This window comes from Apus apus, chromosome 2, assembly GCF_020740795.1.
Source record: "Apus apus isolate bApuApu2 chromosome 2, bApuApu2.pri.cur, whole genome shotgun sequence".
In the NCBI taxonomy this organism is placed as follows: domain Eukaryota; kingdom Metazoa; phylum Chordata; class Aves; order Apodiformes; family Apodidae; genus Apus; species Apus apus.
The window spans coordinates 757,847-773,434 of record NC_067283.1 but is presented as its reverse complement, the minus strand read 5'-3'; the positions used below and the strand labels follow the sequence as shown (position 1 = coordinate 773,434).

Genomic DNA, 15,588 nt, shown 5'->3' with positions numbered 1-15,588 from the left:
TCCAGCAGAGATTCCCCCTGTGATGATGTGCTGATTTCTGGGGGAAAGTCAAATTCTGGGAACCCTGAACTACCTGAACAGAAAAGGAGGTCAATTGGTGAGTCACTGCCCCTGGGGACTGAAGCCTCCCTGCTACTGTTTACACACAGCCCCAGGCAGGCTCAGAGTCTGTTGAACTCACTCAGGAAACACTGAACTTTCCCACTTTTTCCCTGTGCCCTCAGGTTATACAAAACTCCAAACTGTGAAGCCAAGGAGCTCTGGCACTTGTGGACTTCCCAAGCCTTTCTAACAAACTTCCACTGGAGTGCCTGAGGAAAAGAGATTAGCTAGGCAAGATCAGTTGGGCTACGGTGGATGAAGCAGAGGGGTTTGCATTCAAACTCTCAAAGAGACTCTGAATTCTCCCCTTCACAAAATATCAAACTGTCAGATTATAAAAGGCATGACCCTGGGTCCTGTCTCTGTGTGGCATGAGGCAGCACCAGATGCTTCAGGAAGTGCTGAGCCTCACCCCTCAGTTTGCCAGCCTCTAGCAGGAGGGGTGGTGGTGGTGGAAAAGTCAAACTATTGACCAACTTTAATTGAATTTGAAAAAGAGATGTACTGAGTAATTAACACTGTCCTGCACTCCCACCAGTGCACCCTAGAAGGGATCACTGGGGACACAGAGGGCCTGGCTGCTGATGGTGGGGCTGAAGTCATAAGAATTATGGGAACCAAGGCTGTGGGTGTGTTAGAAATCAAGTTCCATTAGTCCCCCCATGAACACAGCAATGCACTTCATCTTGTTACATTTCCAGTCTCAAGAGCAGCTTGTAAATAACAGCCAGTCTAATGACATGCAATGATTTCCCCCTTTCATCTGTTTTGGCCATTTCTCCAGCCTACAGAGTGTTTCCCATTCTGCTGTGAACAGACCTTGTCAATACAGACACAGACAGATTGAGCTAAAATACTATTTGAATCTAAAAACCAGATCCCATCTTACCACACTCCCAATTACAATTCAGCAAAGCAGCTCCCCAGACTGTATCAGCATTAATTTTTCACCCACACGTGCATCATGGATCTAGCTCTGGACTCTTAAAATGACAGTGAGCTTCAGCACTCATATCACAAGACCTCCAGCTCCTCCCTTCCTCTCCAATGAGCAGTACTCTGCATCTCTTGCTTCCACCAAGTTTTACTACTGTGGAGATACACACAGTTGGATTAGATGCCTTCTACTTTCATGCTCTTCTGCAAACCCTGCTGGTTTACTAAGCAATTCTACTCTTTTCCAAACCATACACTTAACACGGGTCCCTTCCCAAGATGAAAACTCAAGCTCCTGCAGCCCTTCTCTTGCCACATCCCATTTTTGATCAACACCCCCAACATTTCAGCTCCTTCAGCAACAACCTATACAAGATCTTCCAAAATATTTCCAGCTAATAAGTGACTGTGTCTTTTTAGAATGGTTTCTGGTCAAGCAGTTAAAAATGGATAAAAGCTGCTCTCCTGGCAGTGTTGAAGGGCAGGATGGATGGGGCTTGGAGCAACCTGGTCTGGTGGGAGGTGGCCCTGCCCATGCAGGGGGTGGGACTGGATGATTTTTAAGGTCCTTCCCAACCCAAACCAGTCTGGGATCCAATGCTTCTATGAAGAGCCCAGCTCCCTCTTTCATTCCCTCCTTTTGGGTATTGATCCACATTGATAAGACATCTCTCCAGACTCCATCTGCCTTTCTGGTACAGGACCAGAAGCTGTAAATTGAAGCTCTATTACAAGCAGAGCTCCTCTTTCCAGCCAACTGTGTTTCTGTTTTGTAAGCAGCACTGTTATAAACCAACACACAACACAGACCACCTGTTACACCTGCAGTTCCACCTGGCAGTGACTCTCCCTCTGCTTTTACTGTTACCAACAGTGATTAACATCAGGGCATTTTCTCCTCCTGCCTCTTACCGGGCTGTGGTGGGTGAGGCGGTGGCATCTGGTGGTGCATCATGGGGTAGGGTGGGGGCTGCTGGTGGGGCAGTAAGCCTGGATGTGCTGGTGCCCCCAGGGGGTTGATGCCAGGCCCCCCGGGGTGCTGGTGAGGCTGCTGGGGGTTCTGGCTGTGCTGCTGCTCCATTTGCTGACGTGCCCTCAGCTCCGCGTACTTCAGCTGCTCCATGTGAAAATTCTGGCGTTCCGTCAGCAACTGTTGCCTCTGCTGCTCCAACTGGGTCAAAAACAGAGGGGGGGGGGGAAAAGGCAAGGGACATAGTTATGAATTACACATTTTAAACGTGTTTCTGCAAATCAAACGTCCACCCTGCTGACACAGATCTGTCTGATTTACTGCAGGTTTTGGTGAAGTGTCCAGGTCATTTTCCAGCTGGAACAGATGAATTCACCTTCTTTTCTCCTAAAGAATCTCTGGGTAACACAAACAACATCACTCAGTGAGTACTGTGCAGAGCATTCAGCCTGAAACACAATTCTAAAAGAAACTGTGTTTTTCCCTCCATCTTCTGAATGTTGGAACAAGGGGAACAGGAATCTAAGGAGATTTTCTAGGGAGAGACCAAAGCAGAACGTGTGCAACAGCACCAGCTCAGTGGTCTCCTTCCCTTTAACTGTAGGACCCATCATGACCAGCCAGCAATGATCTGAACTATTAAGAAGAGCATTATGTAAAAAACCTCATGTAATTTAGCAAGCAACCCCAAAGTGAAAAGACAAAGAAGCTACAGAAAATACTTCTGACTTTTGGGCATTTATAGGACTGATGATTGTCATGGAAGGAAGTGTAATTTGACTTAAGAAATTGTAACTCATTTCTACATCTATGATTCTTAACAATTGGACACATGGATGTGTGTGACTAGTTTACAAATATTTAATGAGTTTTTTTAAGATACACTCCATAATTTATCTGGGAAGCAGGTTGCCAAGGAGACTTCCACCTTGTAGAAGTTCCCAAAAATCCCCAAGCTCCATCAGGACTTTGTTAGCACTTTGCTGACCAAGCATGGACAAAACCAGAATAACACAGAGCACACATTCACCAACAGAACCAGATGGGGCCAGAGCCTCATGAATAATACATCCTCCTTGTTGGGGGCTGGTTTTCAAGCATGTAAGGACTACAATGTGATTATTCATGCTGCCATGACTCTTTTTTCCTTGACCAATCTCATACATTAGTGGGAAGAGCTTGGTAAAACGAAGAGACACGTACACCAATGGTGCAATTGTGCATGTGTGGAAACAGCTTCAGGAGGTGGCAGGCAATTCAAGGAGGAATCACTGCAAATGACCCGAAACAAAGGCTTAGGCAAGAGGGATGGCTACACCAGACTTTTTATACTCTTTTTATGGTCCTTTGTATTCCAGCTGTGCTTTCTTTATGGCAACCTATCCTGCTAGAGTTAAAAAAACAAAAAGTCGTCTTTACAATCATCCCTAAACAGCACCAGTGCCTGAAAACACACCTGGTACTTTGGAAAAGCAGTGGAGACTTCCCAGCTGCACAGCCTCTCCCCTCAGCATGAGAAAAGCCAGTCGGACAGAAGCACAAGTTACAACACAAGCTGGTCTTAAAATTGATGCTGAGACCCCAAAACCTGGTTCTGTGCTAGGTTTTGTATTTCAGGAGCAGGTTTATGGACACAACCTACTGCTGCAGCCCCAGAGCAGCATGAAGACAACTGGCAGCAACGTTTTCCAGCAGGCAGTCTATCAGGAAACAGCATTTGCTCTTCAGCTCTGCAGACTCAGAGCTGCAGTGGGTGTCAGGCAGCAGGGAGGCAGCCCAGTGCAGGTCAGCATTCCTGCCTGCCACACCAGCTCCCTGCAAAACCTGACCCTTGCAACCAGCCCAGTCTCTAGGTTTGCACACATGAGCACTACACTCTGGACCATCTTCACCTTTGCAACACTGTGCACCATTCCAAAGTGATCCACAGTTAGCAGGGACTAGTGGGAGGTGTCCCTGCTCATGGCAGGGAGGTTGGAACCTGGTGATCTTCAGGGTTCCTTCCAACCTTCATGCCTCCTCATACAACAACCACCATTGTGCCACAGTCCTCTCTGCAGCAGGAACTCCTCTCCAGACAGAAATGGCAAAGAAAGCATTCATGTGCTGTTAGAAATTCTGGGTCAACAAAGCTCCTACCAACAGGATCCCTGGTTACACACAGAGTTGGCAGCACTGGAATTACTCCAGTTCAAACACTGAAGGAAATGTGTTTTGCCTAAAATCTAACACCCTCCAGCCTGCAGCACAGATTTCTTTCAACATTCACAGTCACCTCACCTTTACTACAAGGAGAAAAAAAAAAGCCAGCACAGCAAATAACACATCCAGAGTGTGCAAAGGCACTCAGGGATTTTTTTTTGCTTTAATTATTCCACTAAGTATCTACAGTGACAGGTGAAAAGGCTGAATTTAACTACCAGAAAGCCAAGGGAAAAATTCGTATGCACATTTAAAAAATGTCATATGCCTCAAAATGGAAAAAAAAACCCCACCCAACCCAACCTGTCACTAATGGAATATATCCCCCAAAGAAAGAAATCTACAGAATCTTTTCAAAATAGTTAGGCCCATTTCTTGAGCTGCCAATCAGTGTCAGAGGCAAACTCCTCACTGAAATGGCTGAGGATGCTGAGCAATCTAGGAATTCTTGCTGTCATCCTGCTACAACAAAAGAACGACAATTTGTCAAACTCTATCAATGTGATTAATGCCAAAGTGAGGATGGAAATTCCAGTAAATTCACCTGGCAGGTTAAAAGTGAAAATCCCTCGAATTACAAGTCAGGACCTTCAACACAGCCAGAGTAACTGCCCAGTGACAGAAATGAGGCAGCTACACAACAGAAAAAGAATTTAAAATGACCACTCTGATAAAAATGGAAGTTCTGGGTTATCTTTACAGTAGCTGGAGAGAAATGGCTTCTCCAAAGCCTGTTGCACTGTGTAGGAAAGAACAGCTCACAATTAATGCTTAAACTAGCAATGAAGATGATGGGAGAGCTGGAGCAGCTCTGCTCTGGAGACAGGCTGGGAGAGTTGGGGTGTTCAGCCTGGAGAAGAGAAGGCTCCAGGGAGACCTGAGAGCACCTTCCAGTGCCTGAAGGGGCTCCAGGAAAGCTGGGGAGGGGCTTGGGACAAGGGCAGGGAGGGATGGGAGCAGGGGGAAGGGTTTCCAGCTGGCAGAGGGAGCTGGAGATGAGATGTGAGGGAGAAATTCTGGGCTGTGAGGGTGGGGAGAGCCTGGCCCAGGTTGCCCAGGGAAGCTGTGGCTGCCCCATCCCTGGCAGTGTTGAAGGGCAGGTTGGATGGGGCTTGGAGCAACCTGGAATGGTGGGAGGTGTCCCTGCCCATGCAAGGAGGTTGGAACCTGATGATCTTTAAGGTCCCTTTCAACCTCACCATTCTATGATCTCTTCCACATTAAACACTGATTTCAGGGATACACCAGTCTCCAGTAAGGTGTGTATGTGCTCTCTTAGTGTCACTACCTTCTGCAGCTGGCTAGATCACAACCAAAACCCACGTTCTGGCTTACAGCCTCCCTAGACTGAGGACAGGAACTAACCACCTTCTCGTTTGGCTTGCCCAGCTCCTCCTCCTCAACCACACTTCATCGTTGCATTTGTCAATTCAGCTTTGCTCTTTTTTGATACTTTTCTGGTCCCTAAAAGCAATCACCTTTTCCCACCTCCTCCTCTTGAAACTGCTGTTGTCCTCTCCAGCTCAGGCAAACCCACCATCACCCCAAAAGGAGAAGCTGTTACTCCTGAGCACGTATCCTTCTGCTACTGCCTTTCACTTTAAGGATTCTGCCAAGAGCTACTGAGAATGCCCTCCAAAAAAAACCTGAACTACAGGCTTAAACCCAAATCTCCAGTCTAAACTGGGTCAGGAAGGAAAGGGAGCCAGAGTTGGTTTCCCTTCTCTGAGGGAAGAAAGGTTTCCATCTGTATCACTCTCTACATGGAAAAGCAATCTGTACATCAGGTATCACTCATCTGGTAAGGTCCACATAAAGGCTCAGGACAAATTCCACATGCATGCTTAGACGACAGGAGAAAGGATTAGGAAGCAAATCTAGGATATTACCAGTTTGCTGCTTATGGTAAAGGGAAGATCTGGAGAGAGGAGAGAGCTCAGACAACTGTAGGGGGTCATTATGAATTCAATCTGAGGCAGAGAGACCTGCATAAGGTGAGGAACAGCTGAAGTTGCAAGTTTTCCAGCTGTTTGCAAAAGTAGACCTTGGCAGCGACTGATTAATTCCAGAGTAGTTCACCCCTACTTACTGCCTCTTTCTCTCTGTCCATAATGGTTTCCAGCTCCTCAAAATGGCGAAGTTTTATCTCCAGCTTCTTCATCTGTGTTTCCACCAGAAGGGCAACCAGGGACTTGATCTTCCTTTCTTCCACTGCTGCCAGGTGCTGAGGATAAAACAAGCACAGGTTTTTGCTTCACAAACATTTCACAAAATGAAGTGCTCTAAGGCAACAAATAATGCCTGCATCTTGCTTCAGCCATCCTATTCCACTTCTGGACAGAAAACAGAGCATTAGATTACCCATCTTAAGCTCAGAAACGGAGCCCTAGGACAATTATTGAGCTTTTTAATGACATAGATAGGTGTCAAGTTTAATACACGAGGTATTGTGGATGCTCAGCTCTCATCAGCAACCCAGCTTTGCCTCCAAGCCACCTGAAGCTGTGCAACAGAGAGCACTTTCAGTGGAAATGCAAATGAGGCAGCAAGGGGACATGTCCCCCAGTCAGCTGTGGGTCACCCAAAAAGCTTTCACCAAACACACACAGGAGGCTTCACCTCGAATGACCCACCCAAGCAGCAAGGGGACTCCTGCAGGCCTCTGCTATTCAAGTACTTTTGTGCTCAAGTCAATGAGAAGCCATGTGTCTAGTTAAGCATCTTCCCATTACCTGCAGCATCAGACCTCTCAACCTCCAGCACTTCCACCTGGGGCTAGGGAGAGAAATCTCTACACAGGTATTAGAAGAAAATGTTAAATAAAATAATTTCCAGTTTCCCTTTATAACCAGGTTGCACAGTATTCCTGTTGAGGAAGAATGCTGAAGGCAAAGCTGTATTTAAACTGCAAAAGCCAGGAGCAGAAAAAGGCAAGTAGGTTCTTTATAACGCTTTAGCTTCACCCCATTTACACAGACACACATAAGTGACACAAGATATATATAAATATATGCATATATGTGACAGATGAGGCAGCCTATAAAAGTGTTTCGTTCTCCAAGTGTGAAATGCATGTTAATGATGCCTTCTACCAGCTTTTGTTCACAGTCTGCTGTTCAAGATGAAAATACATTCAAAATACAACAGCCATCAGGTGCACTGCTTGGGACTTGCTGTGTTAACAGCCAAAGGATGTTTTCCCAACCATCGTCTGCAAGCCAAGTCCCCCTGACACAGCCCAGGGCTGAGGGGCAAGGAGGGTTGGCTTCTGAGAAGGGAAAGGTGAGGGCTGAGGTGAAGGAGGGATAAAAAAAGAAAAAGCTGGATCTCATCCAGCTCAGGCTGCAAACAGAGACTCATATTTAGCAACTGTGCCCCAAACCTTGGCTCAGAACTGGGAGAAATCCTGAGCTGGAGAAAGGAAGCTTTATAAAACTCCCTGGTAATCCAAATTATAAACAGAATTTCTCAAAAACAGATGCTGTTGTCTCCATCACTAACACCTTGTGCAATATGACAGCATTCCCCTCTGGCAACCCAGCAATAGAGCAAGTCTTCAGTAAAACCAGGTAACATCCCATCAAGATTCCAGGTAACATCCATTTAGGATTCTCACTAAGTTTAATTTTAAATCAGGTTTGAGAGAACTGGAACCATCCAGCTTCATCTAACAGCACGTCACCCTGAAATTCAAACAGGCTGCACAGCTGAGCACCGACCAAACCCTCATGCACAATGTGGAATAAAGTAACTGAATGGATGACAGAACTGGAAGATAAAGTGTCAATTAATACTATCTAGCAAAAGAAACGGATTTTTATGAAAATCAGAGTGACAGAAGTACCTTTGTTGACACACAGAGCCTGCCAACAGTCACTGCTCCTTGCTTGATGTGTGAAATTTTAATAATGCTACAATTAACAAAATCACCACTGCAAAAGATGAGGTAAAAGACATCTCAAAATACACATCAGAAAGTAATAAATCACTCAGTTTTTTTCCTAAAGACATGGTTCCTTAGCCTGGCATCACCCAGGGCATTCACATGGACAAACAACCAGTCCTTACTGATTCTGGGCTTGATAAAGAGAAACGAGTAAGACAAAATTAAAAGTGATTTAAATTGCCTGATAAACACGTTGCTGCATCCCCCTGACATCACGAAGCAGAGAAAAAGAAGATGGTATGAGATGACATGCTGGGACACAGCAATTCTGAAGGAAGGTGGAGCTGAGAGCAGCTCCAGCAATGCCTTGGTTTGGTGTTTAAACAGGGGAGCCCCTAACACCAGCCCAGCCAGGGGTGTCCCTGCACCCGTTGCCACTGGCTCTGGTTTTGCTGCTCAGAAATTCCATTTCTGGGTAAATACTGATAAATCTGGGAGGAATCACAAGACTAGTTACTAACCCACTACCAGGGTCAGTAATCACAGAATCATTCTGGTTGGAAAATACCTTTAAGATCATTGAGTCCAACCATAACCCAACCCTACCGACCATTAGCCCCATTCTCCCCAGCCCAGTGCTAACCCATGTCCCTCAGCACCACATCTCCATGACTTTGAAAGATCTTCAGGGATGGTGATTCTACCACCTCCCTGGGCAGCCTGGGCCAGTGTTTAATAACTTTTGAAGAAGTATCTTCTCATCTCCAACCTCAACCTGCCCTGGCACAACTGGAGGCCGGTTCCTCTTGTCCCATCCCTTGTTCCTGGGGAGCAGAGCCCGACCCCCCTGGCTCCAACCTCCTCTCAGGCAGCTGCAGAGCCAGAGAGTCTAACCTCAGCCTCCTTTGCTCCAGGCTGGACACCCCCAGCTCCCTCACATTTATTCTAATTACAGATAGTCTCACAGAACCTAACCCATCCCCCTAAACATCTTAAACCCAGCTTTAGCCGTGCAATTAGCGAATCCCAGCAAGAGCATGGGGGTGACAACTGGTACAGACATCTGCAAAACCACAGGACACATCTGGAAAATGGACAGCACTGAAGCAGCAGCTCACTGGAATGCTGTGCTGAGGTCTGCTCACCCACCTGCCAAGAGGTCATCTGCAACTGCAACAGGCAGAGAAAATTCCTCTTTTTGCCTTCCTTCTTCCTACTTTATGGGAGACTAGATGCTTCCCCTGGCTGTGGTTTGCCAAGGTGGGTAAGATCTTATCCAAGAGTGGATAAGACTTGTCTTTCATGAATGAAACTGAAGAAACAAAGGAGGCAGATAACACAGAACTAAATGAAGGCACACAATGGGAAGCCTAAGCCCTGGAATGCCTACTTTCAAGCAGGAGATGAAAAAGGTCCTACAGTGAGTTGCCGGAGCAGCAGCAGAAAGGAACCAATTAGTGACAGATTTTTATTTGCCTATAAGCAGAAGATGGGATGTAGCTGCCTGCCAAAAGAAGAAACATGATTTTAGCAAGTGGGTCCCTTCTAGTCCTGAAGTTTCCATCTCTAAATACCTACAACACATGAAATAAGTGGTTGATAGCCAGTGGGTTTTAATCCAGTAGGCAAAGGGAAGTGCCCAGTGGTACAATGGCTAGTGGCTGAAGCACACTGGAGGAAGAATGAAGTTCAACAGCAAAGTTTACCACTGTGGAAAACCCTATGGACAATTATAGGATATCCTACATAACTGGCAGTTTTGGCAGCAGTGTCTTCTAGAAAGGCTGTATTGAATCACTGCCACCTCAAGCCAGCAATTCAGGGAAGTCATGAGATCAGTGTCTGGCAGGAAGTCAAATTGTAACCAGAAAAGTCCTTTTTGGCCAATGTAAGTGATGGATCAAGAACTACAGCAGAAGCCCTGCAGGTCAATCAAAACCAGGCAAAAGCTAAAAACCATCTGCAGGAGAGAGGACATCTTCTATCAGGTGCTACTTATGCCCAGAAAGGAAAAGATAGCTTACATTGATACAATCTGAGAAGAAAATGAGGAAGAGAGACTGAAATAATTCTATTGGGTTTGTACTAGAGCCATAACCCCTAAAAATGCAGGAATACTGTCCCACCCCTCAACACAGGCACTCACTAGGTACCATTTCTCAAGAGTGGCTTCACCAATAAGTTGTCCTATCTGAAAAGAATAAAAAAATTCAAGTTTTTTTTAACCCATTTCCTCACAGAAGTCAACTACAATATTTCTCTGACATAAAATTGTGAGGATAATAACTTTGTAACAGCTCTTCACATGGCCAGGTCTTGAGTTTGTTATGAAGAACTGAGCTAGTCTCTCAGACAAGACACAGCTCACTGCAAGCCTTAATACTGTCTGGGTTTAAGTGCAAATGGAAAGAGAAATCCCTGTTGAACTTCAATTCCACTCTGAAGCATGACTGTCCTAATTATAATACATTATTTCCTGTAATATAAAGCTAAAATTATTCTACAATATTATTACCATAATGAAAACTGCCACTAGCCAAGTCCCTTCTCCCTCCAGTGCTGGCTGTCACCAACAGAAGGGAAGTAGGAGGAAAGCCTCTTTATCTGGAGTAAGTAGCCTTCCATAAAACAGATTAAATTTCATGCCTCCTTATATATATATATATATATATATATATATATATATATGCAGGGTTTTTTTCAACTTGGCTGAAAATATCTGTAAGTCTGATGAACTGAAAGTAACTTACTAGCAGTAAAAGACAAGTTTTATGTCTTGGAAACCCATCAGGAAATAAACAGGATCCATGATCTTTTGGTATCTGTAAACTAGGTGACTTGCAACTTGGCACTGAATCCAAGAGTGGTTAAGAAACCCAAACTACAACTGGAATCAAAATAAAAAAATATGTGGAGAGGAAAGATTTTGAAATATATTCTGAAAGAAGCAAAGGCAGTCTGGTTCTTGCAAAATGAGAATTAAAGACAACATGCAATTAGTAATTACAGGGTAAAGAAAAGCTATTAGATAGGACACTGACTCAAACCACAGCTCGTTGAGAGACTACAAACAAACAGAAGTTGAGCAATAGGAGAAGAACATATTTTAACCAAGACACACACCTCTGAACACAAACATCATGTAGTTGACTATCAAAAATTGAGCACTGCCTTGTTTGTACAGACAGATTCTCAGCACAGGTGGCTTGTGTGAAGTCCTCAGAACAGCCAGAGGCACAGTGAGAAAGGCAACCTCAGGGTTTATCACCCACATCTCTGTCCTCAGCATCACAGCCAGACCTAATGAGCAGGGAAACATCTTCCCAAGTATGACAACATCATTTTGTGGCTATTTCTTACTTCATCAACTTCATAATCATAAATGCAGCTGCCTACATTAAAATTACACCTCATTTCACTTAGGAGTTGAAGCAAAAGAAACTGAAGATGGCACTTGTGCTCTGTCAAGGTACCAGAACATGAAACCACAGAGATCTGGAACAAAGGGCCATTTTAAGAGAGTTCTCATGTGAACTGGAAACCAAGCCAAAGGAGATTTGCAAAAAACAAACCTTTGCTTTGGTGGCAGCTGAGGCCAGGGCAGCAGCTGCAGCTGTAGCTACGTTTCCTTCCGAGATTTCATGTTCCACTTTCTTCTTTCCAGCCTCGTTCTCTTTGTCTTTGCTCGCATCAACGTTCTCCTTGTTCTCTTCTGCCTCCTTTTCTTCTGGAAGAGATTTCCCGCCAAGGCTGTTATGTCCATTTTCCCCTTGTTAACACTTTGATTAGTCAAACAAATTAATTCATCCACACACTGTCATGTTCCTATGGTGCAGTGCTGCTACTCATCCAACTGCTGACAGGGGAACAGACCCTGAGAGGACCTGATCCAACAGACAGGACAAGTTGAAATGCTTTTAGTTTCTATCCTGTCAGTTCAACTTGTGCCATCAGCTTACTTCTCATCAGAACAAATTCCAGCTGCATTTCCAAACCAACTCCTTTATTACATCAAATCCAAAAGTTTCTTGTTCTACCTGGTGCTAAAATACTGGATGTCAGTTCCAGGAAAAGAACAATATATCCATGTGGTACATGTTAAAAATAAGTAACAATAATGTCTCCTGCAGGAAAACCCCACAGTACTCCTCAGCCTGTCAAAACACAGGCTCTGCATCACTTCACAGGGAAAATAAGCCAACATATTAACTTCCAGGGGTAAAAGTGAGCAGTCCCATTTCTTTGCATCAAAAATGGCAAGAGTGCAAAACAGGCCAAAGAAAATGACTTCTATGACCTACACACACTGTGCTGTTCCCCCAGTCACCACACAGTGACAGAAAGCTCAGCTGAGGTCGAAGACGAGCCCAGGAAAGAATTTAGTGCCTGAGCTTTGCAGTGAAATTAAACTAGAATATTTACTACTGAACCATGAAGCTGCCTGATGTGCAGGAGGCAACATTTCTGCCACAGTTGAGTTTATAGTCTATTCCAAGCACTTTATAGAAGGCTATTAAAGCTAACACAGCTTGAGGAACAGCTGGGAACCATTACCTGGCTTGGGGTCTGCTGCCACTTCACTATCTTGCTCTTTTTCTGGATTTCTCTCATTTTCTCCTTCTTGTACTTTATCACCTTCTTCAATTTCACTCTCTGCTTTGCTCTCAACCTAAATGGGATGAAAGATAGTTTGAAGAATGAGAGCTGTGAAAGACATTCACTGTTAACTGGGTTTATAGCTTCCAAATTCATTCACTCTCATAAAAAGAGATTAAATTGTAAAGGTTGACTTTGCTACTAAAGCCCATCTTGACAATCCTGAGGCCTGAACAACTACTACACTGGACAGAAGTCTGTGGGATTGGGAAATACAACCAACTTGGGTTCAGCTGAGATGACAGGTTAGAACATGATCTGCCCTGCTGTGCTGCCCTCATTTATTCCAGTCATTTGTGCCTAAGTTTCATACCCTTTCCAGGATCTTACACAGCATTCACCTATTCACACACAGCTCCAGATCCTGCAGAACTCATGGTCACATCAGCATCCTGTGGCAATAAATGCTACAGCTGAGCTCCATGTGACAGGAGGATGCTTGCTGGGCAGGAATGGGTGGAAGAGAGAAACAAAATGAAGTATAATAAAAATGTTTCTTATTAAGATCTAGGTGCCTGAACTTAATATCCATGAAGTTAATCTTGGATCTTGGGAACAACTCCTTCCTGGAAAGGGTTGTCAGGTCCTGGCCCAGGCTGCCCAGGGAGTCCCCATCCAATTTTTTGTCCACCAGTGCCCTCAAGTCCCTCTCTCTGCAGGGCTGCTCTATCACACCATTCCATACCCTATAATTGTAACAAGGATTGCTCTGGCCCAGGTGCAGGACCTTGCACTTGGCCTTGTTGGACCTCATGAGGTTCACCTGGGCTCACTTCTCTAGCTTGTCCAGGTCCTTCTGGATGGTATCTTATACCTCTGGCATATTGACCACACCACCCAGCTCGGTGTCATCTGCAAACTTGCTGAGGGTGCTCTCAGTGCCACTGTCTATATTGGTCATGTAGATGTTAAACAGCATTGGTCCCAGAACAGACCCCTCAGGGACACCACTTGTCATCACTCTCCATCTGGACATCAAGCCATTGACTACTACCCTCTGGATGTGACCACCTAGCCAATTCCTTATCCACTGAACAGTCCACCCATCAAACCCATATCTCTCCAATTTAGAGTGAAGGATGCTGTGGAAGACCATGTCAAAGGCCTTGCAGCAGTCCAGAGAGATGACATCCACTGCTTTTCCTTGTCCACTGATGCAGTCACTCAACTGTAGAAAGCCACTAGGTTGGTCAGGCAGGACTTTCCTTTAGTAAAGCCATGTTGGCTTTCCTGAATCACCTCCCTGTCCTCCATGAGCCTTGTAGGTTGAAGGAATTAATTTCTAAAGATCTGATCTTTATGGGCAGGATGTATCAGCCCTAACATCAAAGCCACACACCTGTAACCCAAAGTTAGGCCAGACTTGTACCAAAGAGGAGCTTTATGGACCAGTTCAGCTACAAGCTGAACAGGCTGTTCCCTATGGACACACACACTGACCAGCAGGCTACTATCCACCCTTCTCACACAGCATTTTAGAACATCATCATTCAAGTTCCTCAGTGTCAGAACCACCTTTTCAGAACCAATCTTACCTTCTCAGACTGCTGCCCATCTGTCTCCGTTTCCATTTTTTCTTCTTCAGCTCCATCTGAGAAAACAAATTAATGAAGTATTTTAGAATTGCCAAAATATCAATTTAAAAACCTCAACATTTATTTCAAGGTTAGATGACATTTTCTGTTCTCCACAGACAGTGGTTTGAAAAAAACTACCGCACTAAAAACTGGGAAGACTAAAAAATAATTTTAGTTTAAAAATCAGGTTTACTTGCAATTTTCAATATAGCTGGTTTTGCAGGACAAAATATTATCTGGGCTCTGCTGAAACAACCAGCTTGCCCATGTAGAAAAATCCCCAGCTGCATCAGTTTTAGTTAGTTAAAAGACAGGCCAAGGCCCAGTTCTACAGCATTCAGCTCATAGAGCAACAACCCTCAGTAAGTCACAATATTTTAAAATGTTTTTTCCCAAAGCAGCCAATTTGGTTCTGTAGATGATCATCAGTTGGGTGATTAACCTCAATTAAGGTGCTGCCAGACTGGTAGTTCCTCCTCAGCACCAGATCCCCTGAGCTGCTTTCCAGGAAAGGTCCATCCAGAGCTGCATCATCCCATGCTGCAGGTCAACCCAAGATTTCAAATCCATTTTGCAGGTGGTGCAAATAACAGGATTCTCCAAAGCAGAATTCAAGCTCGTTATTCAACACCAGAGTAACATTCAGCAGTAGCAGAATATCAAAGCACTGACCCTGTTCTCAAACACAAAGGATGTCTTTGTTGTTTCTGGCCCCAAACACCACCAGCTCATGGCAGGGAGCAGTGATCCTCTGCACTGGTTTGATGGGAAACCTCATTCACACCCTGTGGACCTGCTGCTCTGCATTAATCATAGAACCATAGGATGGTTTGGGTTGGAAGGGAACTTATAAATCATCTAGATCAACCCCCCTGCCATGGGCAGGGACACCTCCCAGCAGCCCAGGCTGCTCCAAGCCCCATCCAACCTGCCCTTCAACACTGCCAGGGATGGGGCAGCCACAGCTTCCCTGGGCAACCTGGGCCAGGCTCTTCCCACCCTCACACCACAGAATTTCTCCCTCACATCTCAGCTCCAGCTCCCTCTGCCAGCTGGAAACCCTTCCCCCTGCTCCCATCCCTCCCTGCCCTTGTCCCAAGCCCCTCCCCAGCTTTCCTGGAGCCCCTTCAGGCACTGGAAGCTGCTCTCAGGTCTCCCTGGAGCCTTCTCTTCTCCAGGCTGAACACCCCAACTCTCCCAGCCTGGCTCCAGAGCAGAGCTGCTCCAGCCCTCCTTTCACCTCTGTGGCCTCCTCTGGA

General features: G+C 45.3%; 1 protein-coding gene across 1 annotated transcript in view; it reads right to left on the bottom strand.

Annotated features, from left to right (window-relative positions):
* The window catches only part of SMARCC1 (SWI/SNF related, matrix associated, actin dependent regulator of chromatin subfamily c member 1), a 92,895-nt gene that overhangs the window by 12,869 nt on the left and 64,438 nt on the right, over positions 1–15,588 (bottom strand). The window contains exons 22-26 of the mRNA XM_051611004.1: positions 14,288–14,343; positions 12,651–12,765; positions 11,669–11,823; positions 6,300–6,434; positions 1,951–2,209 (exon numbers count right to left, since the gene is read on the bottom strand). Coding sequence (XP_051466964.1) covers positions 1,951–2,209; positions 6,300–6,434; positions 11,669–11,823; positions 12,651–12,765; positions 14,288–14,343 — 720 coding nt within the window. The remainder of the gene's footprint in view (positions 1–1,950; positions 2,210–6,299; positions 6,435–11,668; positions 11,824–12,650; positions 12,766–14,287; positions 14,344–15,588) is intronic.